Raw genomic sequence first — 21,190 nt, 5'->3', positions numbered from 1 at the left:
CTTCTCACTATCATCATGGCTTCCACCCCAGTCCTACTCATCCTTGTCATTGTCATTATCATCATCTCTTGCTGGAATCACTACAGTCGACTCCTGCCTGCTTTCTCTGCTTCTGCCCTTGTCCCATTTGATATATTCTTTGTACAGTTGCTAAATTGATGTTCTAAGAGTAAAACTTAGATCATGTTACTCTTCTGCCCAAAACTCTTACATAGAGTAAACCCTAAAGTCCTGCATAATCTTTTTAAAAAATTTTTTATTGTTATGTTAATCACCATACATTCCATCATTAGTTATTGATGTAGTGTTCCATGATTCATTGTTTGTGCATAACACCCAGTGCTCCCTGCAGAATGTGCCCTCTTTAATACCCATCACCAGGCTAACCCATCCCCCCACCCCCCTCCCCTCTAGAACCCTCAGTTTGTTTTTCAGAGTCCATCGTCTCTCATGGTTCATCTCCCCCTCCGACTTGCTCCCCTTCATTCTTCCCCTCCTGCTATCTTCTTTTTTTTTCCTAACATATATTGCATTATTTGTTTCAGAAGTACAGATCTGTGATTCAACAGCCTTGCACAATTCACAGTGCTGACCATAGCTCATACCCTCCCCAATGTCCATCACCCAGCCACCCCATCCCTCCCACCCCCCACCACTCCAGCAACCCTCAGTTTGTTTCCTGAGATTAAGAATTCCTCATATCAGTGAGGTCATAGGATACATGTCTTTCTCTGATTGACTTATTTCACTCAGCATAACACCCATTATGTAGCCATCAAAAGGAATGAGATCTTGCTAACAGCATAACACCCTCCAGTTCCATCCATGTCGTTGCAAATGGCAAGATCTCATTCCTTTTGATGGCTGCATAATATTCCATTGTGTATATATACCACATCTTCTTTATCCATTCATCTGTCGATGGACATCTTGGCTCTTTCCACAGTTTGGCTATTGTGGACATTGCTGCTATAAACATCGGGGGGCACGTACCCCTTCGGATCCCTACATTTGTATCTTTGGGGTAAATACCCAGTAGTGCAATTGCTGGATCGTAGGGTAGCTCTATTTTCAACTGTTTGAGGAACCTCCATACTGTTTTCCAGAGTGGTTGCACCAGCTTGCATTCCCACCAACAGTGTAGGAGGCTTCCCCTTTCTCCGCATCCCCGCCAACATCTGTCGTTTCCTGACTTGTTAATTTTAGCCATTCTGACGGGTGTGAGGTGGTATCTCATTGAGGTTTTGATTTGGATTTCCCTGATGCCGAGCGATGTTGAGCACTTTTTGATGTGTCTGTTGGCCATTTGGATGTCTTCTTTGGAAAAATGTCTGTTCATGTCTTCTGCCCGTTTCTTGATTGGATCATTTGTTCTTTCGGTGTTGACTGGTTTTGGGTACAGAGACAGACATTGTTATACTGAGGTGTGTTGTAATTTTTGCTTGCTTGTTTGGTATTGTTTTGAGTCTTAATCCCTTAGGATGTGCCACAGAAAACTGTAATAATCAAATATAGGCTATGAACACAAAAATCAGAGGGCCACTTGTCTTGATTACAATATTCTTGAACCTAATAAAAAAAAAACAGTGGCAATTTTAGACTGATAGAATCTAGGATCAACTACTCCAGTGACCCCTCATTTTGTGGATTGGGGAGTGACTAAGAGAAATCACCTTGTGCACATCACCCAGACCACACAGCCCCATCCTGCCTTCTTTTGAGCAGTGTTGATTGGCAGTTGTGATGAAGGCTCCAGCAATTGTGTTTTGGGGACTCAGTAAAGTATTCTGTGAAGGATTTTCTGAATTTCAATGATCTTGAAGATGGGTTCACTGTTTTCTAATTTCACATGGAGTTGAAGTATTTATTTTAGAGGGTAAGTACTCTAATCATCTACAATATGCTCTATGAGAGGTTTTGATTTAAGGCTTGTAAGTTGATTTCTGCCAAGTTGGTATTTTGACATCAATACATTATTTCTAGTGCTGGTAGAACATAGGGCTATATCTGTGTGTTCTGCTGTCATGTGAAGTTTAAAAGCTCTAAAACTTTATGCAAAAATGGGTCAGAAAATAAAGTCATAATAGTAACTTGAAAGTGATTGTAGATCCACGAGACTGAATGGGCTAAAATCGTGTGTACATATTTAATTATGGTGTGCTACCTTTCAGCTTTTCAAATAGAACTTTCAGGTGTTAGTTTTTGAAACTCCACTTGCATTTTGGGAGAAAATTACACACCTGACTGAACCAGGTCACATTAATCCACACATGTTAGTGAGAAGCCTGGGCTGCTGTAGAATTTGGATGGTGTCGTGCTGCAAAGCAGTACAGTGCACTTCACACCCGAGGAAAGAGTCAGACATGTGCAAGGACAGGTGACCCTAGAACAACATGGGTCCACGTTTATGTGTGATTTTCCAATAAACACAGGACAGTACTATAAATGTACTTTATCTTCCTTACAACTTTCTTAATAGCATTTTCTTTTCTCTAGCTTACCTTACTGTAAGAATACATTATAGAATACACATAATATATAAAGTATGTGTTAATTGACTGTTTATGTTATTGGCAAGGCTGCCAGTCAACAGCAACCATTAATAGTTACGTTTTGGGGGAGTAAAAAGTAATACTCAGATTTTCAACTGTACGGGGGATCGAAGCCCCTAACCCCCATGTTGTTCAAGGATCAACTATACAGACAAGTTTAAGAACTTTTCTGGAAGTGCCTCCTATGTGCCCTAGCACTTTTTGACAATGTGTGGGTGTCAAAGTGGAAGTCATGCTTGGTGTGGTAGGAGGCCGTGAACCAGAAGGCATGACTAGGTCTGCAGTCAAGTTTGAGACAAAGAGAGTATAGGCTCTGGAGCAAGAGAGCCTTGAGTTCAAATCCTGCCTCTACCATGTCATAGCCATAAACTTGGGTAATTATTCCAACTTTCCTGAGCCTCGGTTTTCTCATCTGTCAGTTGGGGTTAATAATTGTGGCCACTGTGGTGAGGATGATGTGAGTCCCTGCACTTAGTGTGCACTGAGTAAGTGTTGGTTATTTCCCTTCTCTTGTTTAGCTCCTGTGCATGGTATAGTACTGACATTCAGAATAAGGCAGTTAATGGGTATCTTTTCATCTCAACCCTGAAGAAGGGGAAATCAGTGTGCCTTGAGTCCTGGGCTGGAAATGACAAAGGAGACTGCACAGATGAGGTAGGAATAGATAAGGTTGACACACTCAGAGGAAGCAAAGACAACTCATAGTTCAGAGTTTCCCAATTATTTTTCACAGAAAGACCTTCTTAGAAAATGATAATATTTTATGGTACATTGGAGTTGGGCAAAGAAGGCTGTTCACAGCTTCAAATGTCCTGCCCACAGGTTGATCTCCTGCCCCAGGCTCTGCCAGCCGATGGAACAGCTGAGGGGATCACTATGCATGCAAGCCTGTGACTAATTCGTAGCACACCGGGTAGGAAGCTGTGGTATAGAGAACTTAAAGGTTCAGTGACCTGCATCAGCCCCCTTAAATCCTTTTTGGAATGAGGCAGGGGGTGAACAAATGGGACCTCAATCAGTCAGTCTCCTACACTTGGCTTTGCAGCAGCCGAAGATGGTTGGTGGCAGTTTCCTGAGGTGCAGTGCCAGGGAGTGCGGAGAGGAAGTCACATGTACACAAGGAGTAAAGGCCAAATGGGTGGATATCTTTGGTGCCCTCCCCTTGCTTTCCTGCCTTCTGTAGGTTAGCTCATTGCACTGGCGTGCTCTAAGCCACCAAAGTTCTCTCTGCATAGGCTGTGGTGCTTTGTGTATCAGCACTCAATACATATGTGTTGAGTTGGATTGAATACATAAGGCTGCTGGCCAAAGACTCTGCCCTGCAAGTTTGGGCTAGTGCCCTGGACAGATGCAAGTGTGATGGGAGGGAAGCCTCTGAGCTTGCCACTTCTCTGTTCTTCTTTATCCTTGTCTCCAGGCCTTGCTCATTGAGCCCAAAATTCACTTCCCAACACGACTTTCTAGTTAGAGTTACACTTGGTCTGAGTGGCCTCCCCACCTAAAAATAATCCAGTGGCCACGTTTTTAAAGCTAGACCTTATATTAAAAAAAGTAAAACGTGGACATTCTGACATCTGCTACATCGTGGATAAACATTGAGGACATTATGCTCAGTGAAATAAGGCAGTCACAAAAGGACAAAGACTGTGTGATTCCACTTAGATGTGTTGCCTGGAGCAGTCAGATTCACAGAGACAGAAAGTAGGATGGTGATTGCCAGGGGCTGGGGAGGGAGAGGGAGGAATTATTGTCCAGTGGGGCAGAGTTTCAGTTTAGGAAGTTAAAAAAGTTCTGGAGATGGCTGGGGGTGATGGCTGCACAACAATGCGAATGTACGTAAATACTTGAACAAACCCAAATGACTAGAAAATATCCACGGCATATACTGCATTGTGTTATGTCATCAAGGAAGAGATGCATGAAAAATACAATTCGTAGAAAATTCAGCTATATCTTTGAAGGTTAAGCAGTGACTAAAGGGGATATTACTATTTTGAAGAATACTCTTCTTGATATTTGATATGCTTCTCTTCTCATATATTTCAAAACACAGCTATTTACAATCCTTCTAATCTGATGGGGTGCAGTAAAGTGTGACTTTGAAATATTGTCATTTTCAACAAATGCATAAACAGATAAGTTAATGTTTATTGATATTGAGAGCATCAGTAGCTTGCTGTGGGTGTGCATATTTCCACAAAGTATAAAAGGCACCAACTATTATCATCACTAATGTTTCATAAGATAGAGGCTGATTCAAAACAAATATTAAAAAGATAAATATCAGTATTCTGTTGCAGTTCATGAAAATGTTGAATGTCACATTGAAAAATGGTTAAGATGGTAACTTTTATGTCATGTGTATTTCACCACAATTTAAAAAGAGACTAATGTGCAGACCTCAGTAAGAGAAAACTTCATGAAGTTTAAGCAATAAATTTGATCTTTGTTTTATTATTAAAAGAGGAAGCTCAGTGTATGTTCAAGTTACTATAATTTTCAGTCACATTTTGTAATGAGCTGAGTCACTTCTATTTCCTCCTTCTGTCTTCTCTCTTTCAGTTTTGAAATGGATTTAAAAGTACTTGGATGGGTGAGAGAACCTGTGTCAGTTGAACTCACTGTCAGGCCTCGGACACCAGGAATGGCTGAGGGCCAGAAGGAGGACAGACAACAAGGGAAGGAGAAATGTGGCCAGGAGTACCACTCACTCACCGTCAGAGGAAGCCCTCGGGGAGGGGCTCTTGCTCTGCGGGTTAATCCTTGGGAAAGGATACTCCTTATGCTATCTTCCCCATGGCTTCTGCCTTAGGCTCTGGCTCTTCCTGAGAACTGGGTTGTGGCCTCAACTGAGCCACTGACTTGTGAATTTGGACCAGTCCCTTATGGGACTGCGTGGTCTCTTGGGGCCCCTGTAGCCCTCAGTGTACTGGTCCAAGCCTCCAAGTCTCTTACCAGCAGTAGGTCCCACAGTGTAGGAACGGTGCTTTCCCTGGGCCAGATTACATGTTTGACAGGTGCTGCAGGTTGAATTGTGTCTGCCTCTCTCCGCCCCCCCCGCCACCAAAAATGATATGTTGAAATCCAAACCTCAGAATGTGACTTTATTTGGAGATAGTGTTTTTATAGAGGTAATCAAGTTAAAATGAAGTCATTAGTGTGGGCCCTAATCTAATAAAAGGGGAAAATTGGACACAGACACAGACATGCATACAGGGAGAACAGCACCACGTGAAGACACAGAGAGAAGATGGCCGTCTGCAAGCCATGGAGAGAAACCTGGAATATATCCTTCCCCCACGGTCCTCAGAAGGAACCAACCCTGCTGAGACCTGGATCTGGGACTTTTAGCCTCCAGACTGAGACCAAAAAAAAAAAAAAAAATCTGCTATTGAAACCATCCAGTTTGTTGGTACTTTTTAATCTTTACAACAGCTCTAGAAAATTAATACAGCAGATAAAGCAGATTTTCCCCAGGATTTCCTTCACTGGGAGCTGACAGTGTGACATATGGCCGTTCCTAGTTACTTAGGTCCCCCCGAGAATTCCTTTCGCCTCACTTCCCACAGCAGGCGTCAGAGGCTCCAGGGAGAGAGCCACTGTCTCAGTGGTCACTCCTGTCTTCCTAACAGGCAGGTTCTGGAAGCGGAAGGAGAGAGAAGGCTGGTGATGAAGGGTTTCTTTATCAGAAGGCTTTAAGTACCTTTCCTGGAACAGGGACTGCATCAAGTGTCCTCGCCTCAAGGACTCATCACCAGAGCCTACCTGGGAAAGGGAAACTTTTCTGATTTACACAGCCCTTCTTAATGCGTTCTTGTCGCTTAAAAGGAAAGTAAACTTCAGTGCTGAGGTACTAGGCTTAGTCATATGGCCTCTCAACGCCCTCTAATCAGTATCACTTTGCCATCGCTAAGGTTTTTGTAAGTCCATCAACAGCCTCTCACCTCCCCTCAGTTCATTATCTCATATAGTTAGAGGACCTATTATGGGAAATACGTACTGTCATCAGCAGCTTAGACATAAATTTATGCTGTGTATGTAGTTGGTCAAAGTGCCTCTACTCAGCTCATCACGATTTTTCCACTAGGACCAAGGAAATTGCTGTCTGATTATTCTCTCCAGCCCCATCAGTTAAGGAGCCTTGTCTAATCCAGTGTCTAAAGACTTGACCAAAATAGGTTTTTGTCTAAAAAGATTGATCCTGAAAAATGAGATGAAGGGCTGTTCAAAGTGGTTTAGGGAACAAACTTCATTTCATCAAAGTACACTGTCTTCCTCAACAAATCCTTTTTGGTTTAATTTCTCTGCAGTAAGTTCCACCGCCTGAATTTGTGCAAAACGTATAGCAGCTGTGGTAGCAAAGATGTTGTATTGGAAATTAAATCAAATGCATTGATTTTCTACTGAGATCCTGGCATTTTCTTTTTATTTTTAATTTTTTTAAAATGTTTTTAGTGTTATGTTAATCACCATACATCACATCATTAGTTTTGGATGTAGGGTTCCATGATGCATTGTTTGCGTATAACACCCGGTGCTCCACGCAGAACGTGCCCTCCTTAACGCCCATCACCGGGCTAGCCCATCCCCCCAGCCTCCTCCCCTCTAGAACCCTCAGTGTGTTTCTCAGAGTCCATCGTCTCTCATGGTTTCTGGCATTTTTTTCATAAAGGTTTTTGCTTTTTTTTTATTATTATTATTTCAAAGAACTGTTACAGGGAAGCAGCAAGATGAACATTGAACAAGAAATTACCCAATTCTGTGTTTCCTAAGTTGTTACGTCCTCAACGGGTCAGTCCTCTTTTCTCTTTCCTGTGAATGCCAGATCTTAGAGCCACATGCCTCTTGGACACCTCCACTCAGTTGGCCCCCAGACTCCTCAAACTCATCCTGTACAGGCAAGTGAGAAAGTGAAAACCACAATCATCTTATCCCACTGAAATTTGTTTCCTCTTCGCTACCTGGCATCTCAGGGAGTGGCACCCATTGATTGGCCAAAACTGCAACTCCTCCCTCAGTTCCCGTCCTCCATGACTTTCCCTTCAGTCCCATATCAGTAGCCTAATCTTTTAACTCAATCTTCTAAATCTCTACCCTTTCTAGCCTCACCAGCTCTCCAGTGATTTAGTGGTGTTCTCACTATATAACCCGCCTTTGAACAGTATGCTCCAGATCCTCATTCCATGTTTTGTTTTGAGTGCTCCTGGTTTGCAAACTGTCTTTTTCATATGTGCACAATAAAATTTTACTAAGTACCACTTCAGGTATCAAAAGTTCATAAAAACAGAAGCAAAGCCAACAAATTACTGAAGGGAATATCTGGCATTCACAGGAGAGGTCTGGCCTGGAGAAATGTGGTCCCATCTCTAACCCCTTGCAACCCCTAATCTGCTCTTCATCTCTGTAATATTGTCATTTCAAGAATGTTACATAAATGGAATCATACAGTATGCAGGCTGTCCTGTGTATCATTAGTTCGTTCCTGGTTAGTGGTCAGTGGAATCCCACATTATGACTGCTAACCTCAGTTTCTTTATTCACACACTGGAGGACACTTCAGTTGTTTCCAGTTTGGGACTATTACAAATAAAGCTTTTATAAACATTCATGCCTAAGGTGTTGTATGAACACAAGTTTTAAAGTCTCTGGAATAAATGTGCAAGAGTGCAGTTGCTGGGGTGTATGGAAGTTGCGTGTTTAGTTTGATAAGAAACTACCAAACGGTTTTCCGGAGTGGCTGTACTATTGTACATTCCTGCCAGCAAAGTGTGAGTGATCCAGTTTCTCCACATCCTCCCGAGTGTTTGAAGGTGTCACTATTTTTATTCTAGTGATTTGGATAAGTGTGTAGTGATATCTCATTGTGGTTGTAATTTGCATTCCTTGATGGCTAATGATGTTGAGCATCTTTTCATGTGCTTTTTGCAATCTGCATACCCTCTTTGGTGAAATATATCTTCACATCTCTTGCCCATTTTCTAATTGGCTTGTTATTTTCTACTGTTGAAATTTGAGAGCACGTCATATATGCCACATACAAGTCCTTTGTTAGATATGTGCTTTGCAAATATTTTCTTCCAGTCTGCAGCTAATCTTTTCATTCTCCACGTGGACTTTTGAAGAGCAAAAATTTTACATTTTTGCCAGGTCCAGTTTATTGATTTTTCCTTTTACAGATCATCCTTCTGGTGTCAAGTCTAAGAACTCTTTGCCTAGTCCTGAATCACAAAGATTTTGTCCTTTTTTTCCCCCTAAAACCTTTATAGTTTTATGTTTTACATTTAAATCCATGATCCATTTTGAGTTCATTTTTGTATAAGGTGTGAGGCTTTGGTCTATGTTCACTTTTTTTGGCCTCTGAATGTCCAATTGCTCCAACACCATTCATTGAAAAGGCCGTCCTCCCTCCACTGGATTTATTTTGCACAGTTGTCAAAAGTCCGTTGAGCATATTGGTGTGGGCTTCCTTGGGTTTTTAACCTTTTCAGGGCTTTAGCTGGCACCAGGTCCCAATATGCCTTGCCTTAATTTCCTCTGAGATATATAACAAGTGAATCATCATTTTGTAATGATACCAACATTATAATTAACAAGGATTTTGCAACAATATCAAATTAAACACTGATCATGCCGTATAAATTTAACTTGATCATTGTGAGTCTCAAATCTTCAAGGGGCTAATTCTAACAATTAAATTAGCCTGAAGCCGTAGAGAATTGTGAGATGAATCAGAACTAAGAGGGGAAGCTTCAAAGCTACTACATCATAATAGCAGGTGGGAGTGACCTGGCTGTGAGGTTCTGCTGGCAAACGCAACTAAAGGTCTTTTTCTATTCCATCTACTAGCTGGGCCTTTACTTACAGTTTGTTGCCCTATACAATAGTTGTATTCTTAGAAATGTGTGTTCATGCCACCTTCCACTGTATAATGTACTAGAAAGAGCCCTCCCTAGACTGGGAGACAGTGGACCCACTATGTGACCTAGAACAATCCCTACCTGTCTCAGTGTCTTTCAGCTCTAGGAAATGCAGTTCAATTTAGCAATATCTTCTGAGTGCCAACTCCGTAACAAGTCTTGTGAGATATACTGAGATGAGCAAAACGCAAATCTTGCTCTCAAGTTATTTTCTCCCCTGTAGGCTATACTTGCAATTTATTAAACACTTAAAAAAGTCAGCTGCTATGCTAAGCACTTTACGTGTCATACTCCCTTTAATCCTCAAGTAACCTTGTGAGGTAAGAGGTAATATCATCCCCACTTTACAAATGTGGAAACTACAGCTTTGAGAGGTTAAGTGGCTTTTCCAAGGTCATACTGTTGGTGGCTCTTTAACCACCACATCACATCAATTGATGTCAAAGGACAGAGTTCAGGTGGGCTTTGTATGTGAGATAGGATCTTAATCCAGTAGGACTGAAGGAAAGAAAAACAGAAGTTAGATCTATTTAGTAGCACTTTACAGGTGGAGAGGCTGAAGTTTAAAGAAGTGCTATGTCTTGCCCAAAGTCACAAGATAGTCCAGGACTCAAATCTATATTGTTCTTTCTTATGGTAGGGGAATAGGCGAAGGCCAGCCTCTCCACTCCACTCCACTGCCACCTTGTGCAGTGGATCCATTTCTTTTTCCTTCTTGGGGATCTGTCTCTTCATCAATTACTCCCTGTCATCTATGGGAATGACATCTTCTGGGCTCTCTCTTTTGTCCCAGCAATTAAATGTATCCAAAAATCTTCCTGTGTTAGAAATCTTTCCCCATATCCTATATTGGCTGCTTCTCAAGCTAACAAACTGTCTCTCTCGTACTCTCACAGCCATTCTTATGGAAGGAGTTGCCTATAACAATGCCCTAACTTTCTCACCTTTCACTCACTCCCCTCCCACTGTAATCTGGCTTCGGTCTCCAACACCTCTCCTCTACTGCTCTTACCAAAGCCGTCAGTGACATCCTTGTCACTAAGCAATATTTCTTTTCTCATCTTGCTTGGCTTCTCTACAACAGTTAATGAACTTGACTAATACCTCCTCACCCGAGGGTTTTAACCTTGGCTTATAAGACATGGTGTTCTTTGTTTTTCTTCTCTCTTTCTTTCTCTTCTTCCATGTCTCCTTTATAGGTTCACTGTCTTCCCACTTAGCTATACTGTATTATTCTTTATAATATATTTTCTGGATTCAATCTGCTATTATTTTGCTATTATTTTGCTTTTGTGTTTGCTCATGAAGGATATTGGTCTATAGTTTTCTTTCCTTATAATGTTTTTGTTTGATGTTGGTATCATGGTAACACCAACTTCATAAAGCTAATCACAAAGTGTTTATCCTCTTCTATTTACTGGAAGAGATTGTGTAGAATTTATGTTAATTCTCCCTTAAATGTTTGGTAAGACTTTCTAGGAAAGCTATATGGGCCTGGACATTTCTTTCTTGGGAGATTTTGAATTATGGATTTATTTGATAGTTATAGGATTATTCAAATTATATGTTCCATATTGAATGAGTTATAGTTTTTTTAATGTTTTTCAAAGAACTGGTCCATTTGGGTCTAAATTACCAAATGTATGTGTGTAGAGTTGTCTGTATGACCTTATTATCATTTTGATGTCTCCTGGGTCTGTTATGATATCCCCGGTTTCATTTCTGATATTGGTCAGTTGTGTTTTGTGTCTATATATATTTTTTGTCAGTCTTGCTAGAAGTTTGTCAATTTTATTGATCTTTAAAGAACCAGTTCCTTCTTTCATTGGTTAAAATTTTTTTTTCTGTTTTCAATTTTGTCAATTTCTGCTCTTATCTTTATTATTTCCTTCCTTCTGCTTCCTCGGGGCTTATTTTGCTCTTCTATTTCTAGGTTCTTAAGGTGTGAGCTTAGATTATTTATTTGAGACTTTTCCTTTTTTATGCATTTAGTGCCATAAATTTCACTTTTGGCACTGCTTCAGCTGTGTCCCACACATTTTGGTATGTTGTATTTTCATTTTCATTCAGTGCAATGTATTTTTTTTTTTTATTTCCCTGAAACTTCCTCTTTGAGCCATGCATTATTTAGAAGTGTGTTAGTTAGCTTCTATGCGTTCATAGAATTCCTTATTATCTTTCTGTTATTAACATCCAGTTTGATTTCATTTTGGTCACAAAATATATTCTATATGATTATAATGTGTGTGTGTGTGTTCTATGGGCCCTTGAAGTCAAATAATGTCAGTCTTATGACTTTGTTCTTTTTCTCTAAAATTTTTTGGCTCTTCTAGTTCCTTTATCTATCTATATGAACTTTAAAATTTGTTTTTTGACATCTACTATATGTAGTACAATGTTTTCTGGGACACACAAAGGATGGGTACCTCATCCAGGAGGGAGCTGCAGGGGAAATTCAGGAAGGGGGTACCTTGAAGGCCTGCATGAGAAGGAACCATCCAAGGGTTCTGAAGGATAAGTAAGAGTTAGCCAGGTACAGGGGGGAAGCCTTTACAGGCAGAGGAAGTGGGGGTGCCAAGGCTTTCTTCCAACATTCAGCCCCATTATGGGCAATCTGGTTTCTTGGGACACCAGCCTTTGGGATGGGGAGAGCCCCCAAGGACTGGTTTTCCAAGAGAAACTCTGAAGCCATGCAGGTGTGGTTGTGCATGAGCTGTTAGGAGAGCATGGTTTCAGTCAAGTCTGGCTGGTTGATAGGATGTTGGAAGCAGAAGGAAGGGATGTAAGTGTGTATATGTGTGTCCCCATCTGTCTTAGGGAGGGAAACTGGAATTTGACTTTGAAAAAGAAAGTTGGGAAAGGCCTGTGAAGCCTTGAAGCCAAGTTAACAAGTTTGGACCTTATCCTGAAGGTTGCATGGTAGTGACCTAAAAGGTTAGATATGTGTTTTAGAAAGAGCAGGCTGGCTGTAGTGTGAGAATGGATTGAACAACTGGCTTAACCCTTGTCTCTTCTGGAATGTAAGCTCCATGAGAGGAGGGACTTGATATGTTTTGCTTATTACTGAATCCTCGGCACAGTGACTAGCACATGGTAAAACCTCAATAAATATTGGTTGAATAAATGAACGAATGAAGTCACAGCAAGTGTTCAGACAAGAGATGGTGCAAGGCTGAACTTACTAGTGACAAGTTTCATGTGATATCAAGAAGATAAGATCAACAGGATTAGGTAATCAAAATATACATAAACTACATAGCACTGGCCTTAGCACAAGGTGAGCAAGCTTAACATCAGTGGTAAAATCTAGGCTGCTTCCCAGGTTTCTAACTTGAGGTTGTAGGAACACCAGCAGTCACTGAGATAGAAGCAGATGTGGAAGTGGGTAAGTGTGGAAGTGTAGATAATGAATTTAGTTAGAGACATTGAATTTTGAGGAACTGTCATGAGATTATTGGCAGTGATGATCCAGGAGGCACTGTAGACAATCCTTAGGTACTCTGTACTCAGCTTTACCATGAGGCAACCAAGGACCAAACAACAACAACAAAATCCAAAGGCCGCTGTCATCCTGAAGACTTGGATCTGATTTGGGCATGGAGCAGTGTGGTTCTCAGGAGTGGCTCTTTATGGGGCAACTAGACCAGCTTCTTGCTGATATTTTGAGGAGCTTGAGGGTTTTTTTTTGTTTTTGTTTTGTTTTGTTTTGTTTGGCTAGAGCTTGGAAAATGGAAAAATGTGGAGTTTGAGTAGTCAATGTCATTGGGAAGAGGTCTGTTGAGCAGGCTCACCCCTGGTCCAGGCTCAGCAGACTGAACTCCTACTTCTTCTAACTCTCAGGACAAAATAAAGAATAAAAGCTTGACACCTAATACTCCTTTTGCTCTTCCAAAACATCTGAAGATTTTCAACAACTGCAAATATCTAGACTGGATTCCAGTCTGCTTGTGAGCAAATGATTGAGTTCGGTCTTCTTCCCTCCTAGCCAACTAGCTCCTTCTGGTCACTGTTCTTCCCACTCCCAACAGGTCCTTGGGCACCAAGCTAGAGCCTTTGCCTGCCAGCCCACCTGCCCCACTGCCCACCCACCTGTCCAACTGGCTGTCGAGGTTCTCAAAGTCCCTTAGAGTGCTTCATTTCCGGTTGACTCTGGCTGCCTACACCAGAGGAATATCCACAAAAAGGATTCTGTCTGTGGCAATTTACTTGTGAGTCTCCTGGTGAAGAGAATGAGTCATACAACAAAGAGGATCTTGTCAACTAGCCAATTCTATTCTTTGTAGTTCCTTAGGCTTTTAGATTGAGACATTTTAAGGATCACCAAGCTGTTTGAGCCCAGGAGTAACAGCCTGTTCCCCTGGGGCTTCTGCAAAGACCACTCTGGACAAGAAATGAGGGAACCTGTCTCAGAAGGAAGATCACCAGGCTGGATAGTGCTATCCTCCTCTCCATGGGAGATAGGTATTTTCTGCCCACAAAGCATGTCACCACTACTTGCCATTGAGTGGTCAACAACAGAAAGACCTGGCCTTCCAGGAGCCATCCAGATTGGCTGGGCTTATAGGCACCCTCCTCTGGTCCTGGGCACATAAGGTAAGTGCATCATTTGTGATCGTGATCAAACTGAATCCTACTCTTAAATCAAGTGTTGGCCTCAGTTATTAGCTCTATCTTTGCATTCTTTTAGGAAGATTCCATTGTTTGGCTTTTATCAAAACACTTATAGGGGAAATTTGATGTGTGACAGGTACCTCCCTGTCTGGCTGGTCATACTGAATTCCGTGAATCCTTGGGCCTGGTGATATCTTGGTTCTTGTTCTCAAGGAACTCATTAAATTAAATTCACATTGACTGCATTACAGTTTTTAAGGCATTTTGACAGCCACTAAAACACTGCATAACAATCCAGTGAAGGCCACACAAGGCAGGAATTATTATCCCACTTTATTGACGTGGAAGCTGAAGCTCAGGGTTGTGAAACAGCCCAAAAGTGGCTGGGCTGAGACCTGAACTTAGATTGTTTACTTTCCAGGTCAGTACTTCTTTTATTCCCTCACACTAGCAGGTACTTTGCCTATAAAGGATCATGTGAAGCCACTTGGCAATTGACATTCATGAGTCAGGTTGGAGAGGGGTGGCAGCTGAATTGGGCTTGATGTTTTGCTTTGCTGTGTTTCAACTTTGATCAAATGGTGTGGGATTGGGCTGCTTTGGTTTTCAGCTTTTCAAGAGGTTATGTTCTGTCAAATATCTGTGCCTTCTACAGATCAGCTAATCCACAAGTGTGCTCTCTAGTCTTGGAAATTCATATCAGAGTAGTTTGGTTTTTACTAAGACCTGACTTCTTTTGTATCTTAGAATTATAGAATCTCAGAGCTAGAAAGTAACTTAGATCATTAATCCATTTTTTTTTTCAATCAACAGGCAAGGAAACCAAGGCTCAGAAGGCAGTGACAGTCAAGGTAACACAGCTAGTTAATGGCAGAAACAATCTACAGGGGCCATTTCAGAAGAGCTGTCATGGTAGGAGCAGATTTTCCCTGTGAATCTTGAAAGCTTGGGAGTAGGACCCATGGCAAATTTGGGTAGGCTCTGAGGAAGCTATCCACTCCATTAATTTTTTACTCTGGGCTTCTTTGGATTAGGGCCATGCAAGGGAGATGGTTACTAAGGAGTCAGAGAAGGCTATAGGATGGGGTTGGGGAACTGTGTCAAGAAATCTCATGGAAGTCATATAAGACTGAGCAAGAAGCCATGGTCCACCACTTAGGAGCTCTATGACTTTGGACAAGTGGCTTAACCAAAAGTTTTTGCCTCTGAGCCCTCCCTTATCTCTAAGATGGGTATAATAACCCTTCTTGGGAATATCAAATGAGGGAACAACACACATATGAATATATATATATATAGAGAGAGAGAGAGAGAGAGAGAGATACATCTATGTATGTATATCAAAACACACTGATAGATAGATAAAAGTAGATACTTTATAGATAGATGATGGATAGATAGAGAACCCATGGAGAGATATCCCACTCCATAAATGGACAGTCCACAAAGTCCATGAAAGCAGGTCCCTCTTGACGTTATTACAACCGTACTCCATTTTTCAAATGGCACCAGCAACCGAGAAGCATTAACATTAGCACTGAAATGCACGTATGTTCTGGGTCTGTATAAAGATGATATCATTAGCTGTCAGAGCTGTTACAAGGATTTGGTGAAGAAAATGACACTGATGTATTTGACACACATTTGGATAGAGTAGATCTCCCAGGCTCTGGCACACAGGTGACCTTCAAAAAAATGTGGAGAGCCAAAAATTTGTGGAATGAAATCTCTGAGTGCATTAGGCAGTCCTGTCAGTGGCCAATAATGCCCACATGCTCAGATGAGTTAACGGTGGTATTATATTGGTATTTATGAAGAGTACCATAATCTTCTTTTTAAAAGATCTTTTTATTTATTTGTCAGAGAGAGAGAGCTTAAGCAGGGGGAGCGGCAGGCAGAGGGAGAAGCAAGCTGAGCTGAGGAGCCCGATGCAGGACTCAATTTCAGGACCCTGGGATCATGACCTGAGCCGAAGGCAGATGCTTAACCGACTGAGCCACCCAGGTGCCCCAAGAGTACCATAATCTTAATAACAATAGCTCTCTGGGGTCACGTTTAAGATCCCAGAATGAGTGGGTAATATGGCTAAGAGGGAACAGCATTCAAATCAAAGATTCTGTGGTGGTAACTAGTTGAACTCAGCTGGCAATTAAATATGGGCACAGATGTGGTCTGTTTCCATTTTTTTCCCCCATGACCTGGCAACTTATATGACTGAAACTAGGAGCACAGATGCCACTGGAACTAACTGGAATCTTCCAAGGCCCTGGGCCCTGAGGTTGGTAGATGACTGCACTGGTAACATGATGGTGGAACAATTAGGAAATTGCAACATTTCAGGGGTAGGAGGAAAGCAGCTGAGGCTTTCAGTGTTATAGACAAAATAGCTTGAGGCTTCAGTGGGGTCACCTGTCTATGGAGGAATCAACCAGATTCAGCTAGAGTCACAGGGAAGATGGAGCTGGGGTGTGTTGTGTCCCTCTGTGCCATAAAGAACCCAGTCCAGAGCCTGGCACCAAGAAAGTACTTAGCAAATATTTGGCAAATGAGTCCAGTTGGAGACTCATGGATTATTGAAGACCCCAAAGAACTTTTGTTTATGTAGGTTGTAGTTAATGCTCTTTAACAGAAATGGAAATTAAAGCTGAGAAAATTTAAATAATTCTTTGTTCATTTAGAAATAACATTTTTGTGAAAAAGAAAACCTGTTATTTTCCAAAACAAAAGAAACTTTATAAGAGTGCCATTGTTTTATATCTTTGCAAATCTCTTTAACATCTAGATTTTCCTACCTATTTCTTCATTCAATCTGTTGTCATATGATATGTCATGTAACCTCTTAAAAACTCCACTGTATGCTCATGAGATAAAAACAAATAATGTGGGCTGCCTGGGTGGCTCAGTTGGTTAAGTGACTGCCTTCAGCTCAGGTCATGATCCTGGAGTCCCGGGATAGAGTCCATGGGGCTCCCTGCTCAGCAGGGAGTCGGCTTCTGCCTCTGACCCTCCCCCCTCTCATGCTCTCTCTCATTCTCTCCCTCTCAAATAAATAAATAAAAATCTTCAAAACAAAACAACAACAAAAAAAACCCCACAAAAAAACAATGTGTTAGTGTTATTATGAAAATAGTTGATCTAGTAGACCCCCTTAAAGGCTCTCAGGAACCCCCAGCAATCTGGAGAACCAGAATCTAGGGTACATATCTAACAGGGTAGTGTCTGGATCATAGAGTATGCACATTTTTAACCTTACTCAGTATTTCCAAATTGCAATCCAAAGTGGTCATAACAGTTTATACAATCAGCAACAGTGTTTGGGACTTCCAGTTTCTCATATCTGAATCAAAATTTGGTGTTATCAGACTAAAAATTTTCCCAGTCTAAGGGATGTTTTAAATTTGCATTTCCCTGATTACTAGTGAGGCTGAACATATTTTCGTGAGTTTATTCAGGTTCCCTCTTCCATGAATTCCCTGTTTCTATTTTTTGCACATTTTTAAATATATTTTTTTCAGTATTGATAAATAAGAGTTTTTAGTATGTCCTTTACATATTCTACTCCTTTGTTAGGAATAAGTGTTCCAAATAGCTCTTCCATGATATTGCCTTCCGTTTATTTTTTCCCAATGACTTTTGATGCAAAGAAATTTTAAATTTTAATGTAATGAAAATTATCACTCTTTTTTTACAAGTTATACTTTTTTAATCTTACTTATTTAATTCTTCCCTGCCCAGAAGTTATAAAAATGATTTTTAAACTTTTCTTCTAAGGATTTTAAAGATTTTATTTTCATACTTACTTCTTTAATCTACCTGAAAATTGACAAAGATTTTTGGCATGATGTTGGGTAAAAGTGTAGTTTTATCATTTCCCCCAGATTCTCTATTTTGTTCCATTAGTCTGAGTTCCCTCACTTCATTTTTAGTCTTCAAAGTATTTTGCTTATTCTTAACGCTTTACCCTTTTTTTTGTCCTAATGCTTTACCCTTAAAAATTTTATGAAGTACATAATACATACAAAAGAATATATAAATTGTTCATGTACAGTTTAAAAATTACAAAATTAACACCTAACTAGTACCTTGGAAGCCTCTTATAAACCTCTCCCGATTCCTCAAAGACTTCAGGCAAACACTATCCTTAATGTTAAATTAAACATTCACCTGCTTTTTATTATAATTTTACTGTTCATGTATCCCTACTGTATATTGTTTGGTGTTGCCTGTTCCTTACATAAATGGAATCATATCACATGTTTTCTCCACATTTTCTCTTGTGACTTGCTTCTTTCACTTATTATGTTCCTGAGATTCAGCTTTGTAAGATGCATGTAACTATAATTTATTCATTTTTACTGCTGCATAGTATCCCATTGTATGAATATACCGCAATGTATCCTACTATTAATAGATACTTGGGTAATTCTTTCAAGTTTTCGCACATTTCAAACAATACTAAAATGACTATATTTTATAGGCCTCTAGATGCACTTATAAAAGAGTTTCTCCAAACCAAGGAATATGATTGCTAGGTTATAGGGTAATTGCAAGGTTATAGGGTAAGGGCATGCCAATTTCAGCAGGTAATACCCAACATTTCCAAAGTAGTTGTTACATTACTACTAGTTGTAGATGCAAGTTCCTGTTGTCAACAAATATTCTCTAACTTTTTTGCCTTTGTCAATTTGGTAGGTATGAAATATATCTCATTTTAGTTTTAATTTACATTTTCTTTATTAAAATGATCTTAAGCATATGTTTATAAGTTTATGGACCCTATACAGTTCATTTCCTTCAAAATGTGTCTTTTGTTCAGTTTTTAAGTTAGGTTATAATTTCTTACTGATTTTTAGAAAAATTTTTATATATTGTACATATTAATTTTTTATTAGCTTTATTTACTTAAATATTTCATTCCAACACGTGGCTTGTCTTTGTAAATTTCCTTAGGGTTTTTTAATGAAAAGAAGTTCTTAATTTTATTGTAGCTGAGTTCACCATTTTTCTTGTTGGTTTTCGCTTGCTTCTGTAATCTGAGGTCATAAAGTTGTACCCTTGTGTGGTCTTCTAAACATCTTATAGTTTCACATTTACATTTAAGTCCAAGTACAATCTTCAGTATAAGTACAAGTCATTTTCATATGGTGCAAAATAGGGATTTCTCTCTTTTCTTTTTTTTTAGATAAACTGTTCTCCCAGAATCATTTGTATTATGTAGTCCATCCTTTTCAATAATCTATAATTATTTCTCTGTCATCAGTCAAGATACTGTGTATGTGTGCATTTATTTCTGGACTCCATTCTATTCCAATAGACTGTTTGTCTACCCTTGCACTAAAACCATATGGTGTTAATTACTATAGTTTTTCCCTTGAATTATTTTTATTAGGAAGATGTGAAAGAAACATAAAATTATTTTAGGCATCGGTGTAACATCAGGTTGCAAATTTCTTATCGTACAATTCCTTAATTATTCCTTAATTATTATCAGAGGTGAATCATAAGCACACAGCATTTTTTGCACATTATTTCTGTTGATTACAATAAATCTCGATATCTGGCAGTTTATCCTCCTCTCTGGATCATTTGTTTGGAATGTCTTGGCTACTTTTGGCCCTTTGTTTTTTAGCATAAATTTTGGAATTAACTTGTTGTATTCTACAAAAGAACCTTGGGAAATTTATTGGACTTGCATTTAACATATAGATACATTTAGGAATGAATATTTTTATTGAAGTATAGTTGACACACAATGTTACATTAATTTCAGGTGTACAACGTAATGATTTGACAAATTTATACATTATGCTGTGCTCACCACAAGTATAACTACCATCTGTCACCGTACAATGCTACTATAATACCATTAACTTTATTCCTTATGCTGTGCCTTTATCCCATGACTTATTCATTCTGTAACTAGAAGCCTATATCTCTCACTCCCCTTCACTCATTTTGCCCATTCCCCACATGAGTATTTTTAAGATAATGAATCTTCCTATCCAAGATTATGATACATTTCTCCATTATTTCCATATTTGAAGGGAGTTTTTCAATAAGATTTTACAATTTTCTCCATAAAGGGCCATTGCATACTTTGTAAGATTTATGACTAAAGAGTTTTGTTTTTTGTAATACTGTAAGTGGTATTTTTTAAAGTTAATAGACTTTATTTTTTAGAGTAGATTTAGGATAGAAAAATTGAGTAGAAAACATAGACAGTTTATTGTCCACAATAGCCAGACTGTGGAAGGAGTCGAGATGTCCTTCAACAGATGAATGGATAAAGGAGATGTGGTTCACATAACATAATAAAGTAAGATTTAAAAAAAGAAGATGTGGTTCATGTAAACAATGGAATATTACTCAGCCATCAGAAAGGATGAATAATTACCATTTACATCAACATGGTTGGAACTGGAGGGTATTATGCTAAGTGAAAGACAATTATCATATGGTTTCACTCATATGTGGAATATAAGAAATAGTGCAGAGGATCATACGGGAAGGAAGGAAAAACTGCATGGGAAGAAACCAGAGGGGGAGCCAAACCATGAGAGACTCTTGACTCCGGGAAACAACTGAGGATTGTGGAAAGGGAGGTGGGTGGGGGGATGAGGTAACTGGGTGGTGGGCATTAAGGAGGGCACGCGATGTGATGAGCACTGGGTGTGATATGCAACTAATGAATCGTTGAACACTAAAAAAAAGAAAGAAAGTATAGAGAGTTTCCCTATGTGCCCCAATCTCTCCCAGCCATACAGTTTCCCCTGTTATTAACATCTTGCATTAATGTGGTACAGTGTTATGACTGATGAGCCAACTTGAAGTATTATTATTAACTAAAGTCCATAGGTTACATTAGGGTTCACTCTTTGTGTTGTACATTCTATGAGTTTTGACAAATGTATAATGATATATATTCACCACTACAGCATCATACAGAATAGTTTCACTGCCCTAAAAACCCCCTGTACTCCACCTATTAATCCTCCCACCCACCCCCCACCCCCGACCACGAACCTCTGGCAACTATTGATCCTTTTACTGTCTCCATTGTTTTGCCCTTTCCAGGATGTATCCTTTTCAGATTGGCTTCTTTCATTTAGC

The 21,190-nt window shown here is 39.9% G+C and overlaps 2 protein-coding genes across 2 annotated transcripts in view; both read left to right on the top strand.

Annotated features, from left to right (window-relative positions):
- The window catches only part of VMA21 (vacuolar ATPase assembly factor VMA21), a 39,406-nt gene extending 32,350 nt beyond the window's left edge, over nt 1-7,056 (top strand). Inside the window, exon 2 of the mRNA XM_027608416.1 lies at nt 5,115-7,056. Within this exon, the coding sequence (XP_027464217.1) occupies nt 5,115-5,364 (250 nt within the window). The 3' untranslated portion in view covers nt 5,365-7,056. The remainder of the gene's footprint in view (nt 1-5,114) is intronic.
- PASD1 (PAS domain containing repressor 1) overlaps nt 1-21,190 on the top strand; it is a 190,513-nt gene that overhangs the window by 18,642 nt on the left and 150,681 nt on the right. The window lies entirely within an intron of this gene.

The sequence above is a fragment of the Zalophus californianus genome, chromosome X (assembly GCF_009762305.2).
Source record: "Zalophus californianus isolate mZalCal1 chromosome X, mZalCal1.pri.v2, whole genome shotgun sequence".
NCBI classification, from domain to species: Eukaryota; Metazoa; Chordata; class Mammalia; order Carnivora; family Otariidae; genus Zalophus; species Zalophus californianus.
Note: the sequence above shows the minus strand (reverse complement) of the source record. Positions and strands in the feature narration are given on the sequence as shown.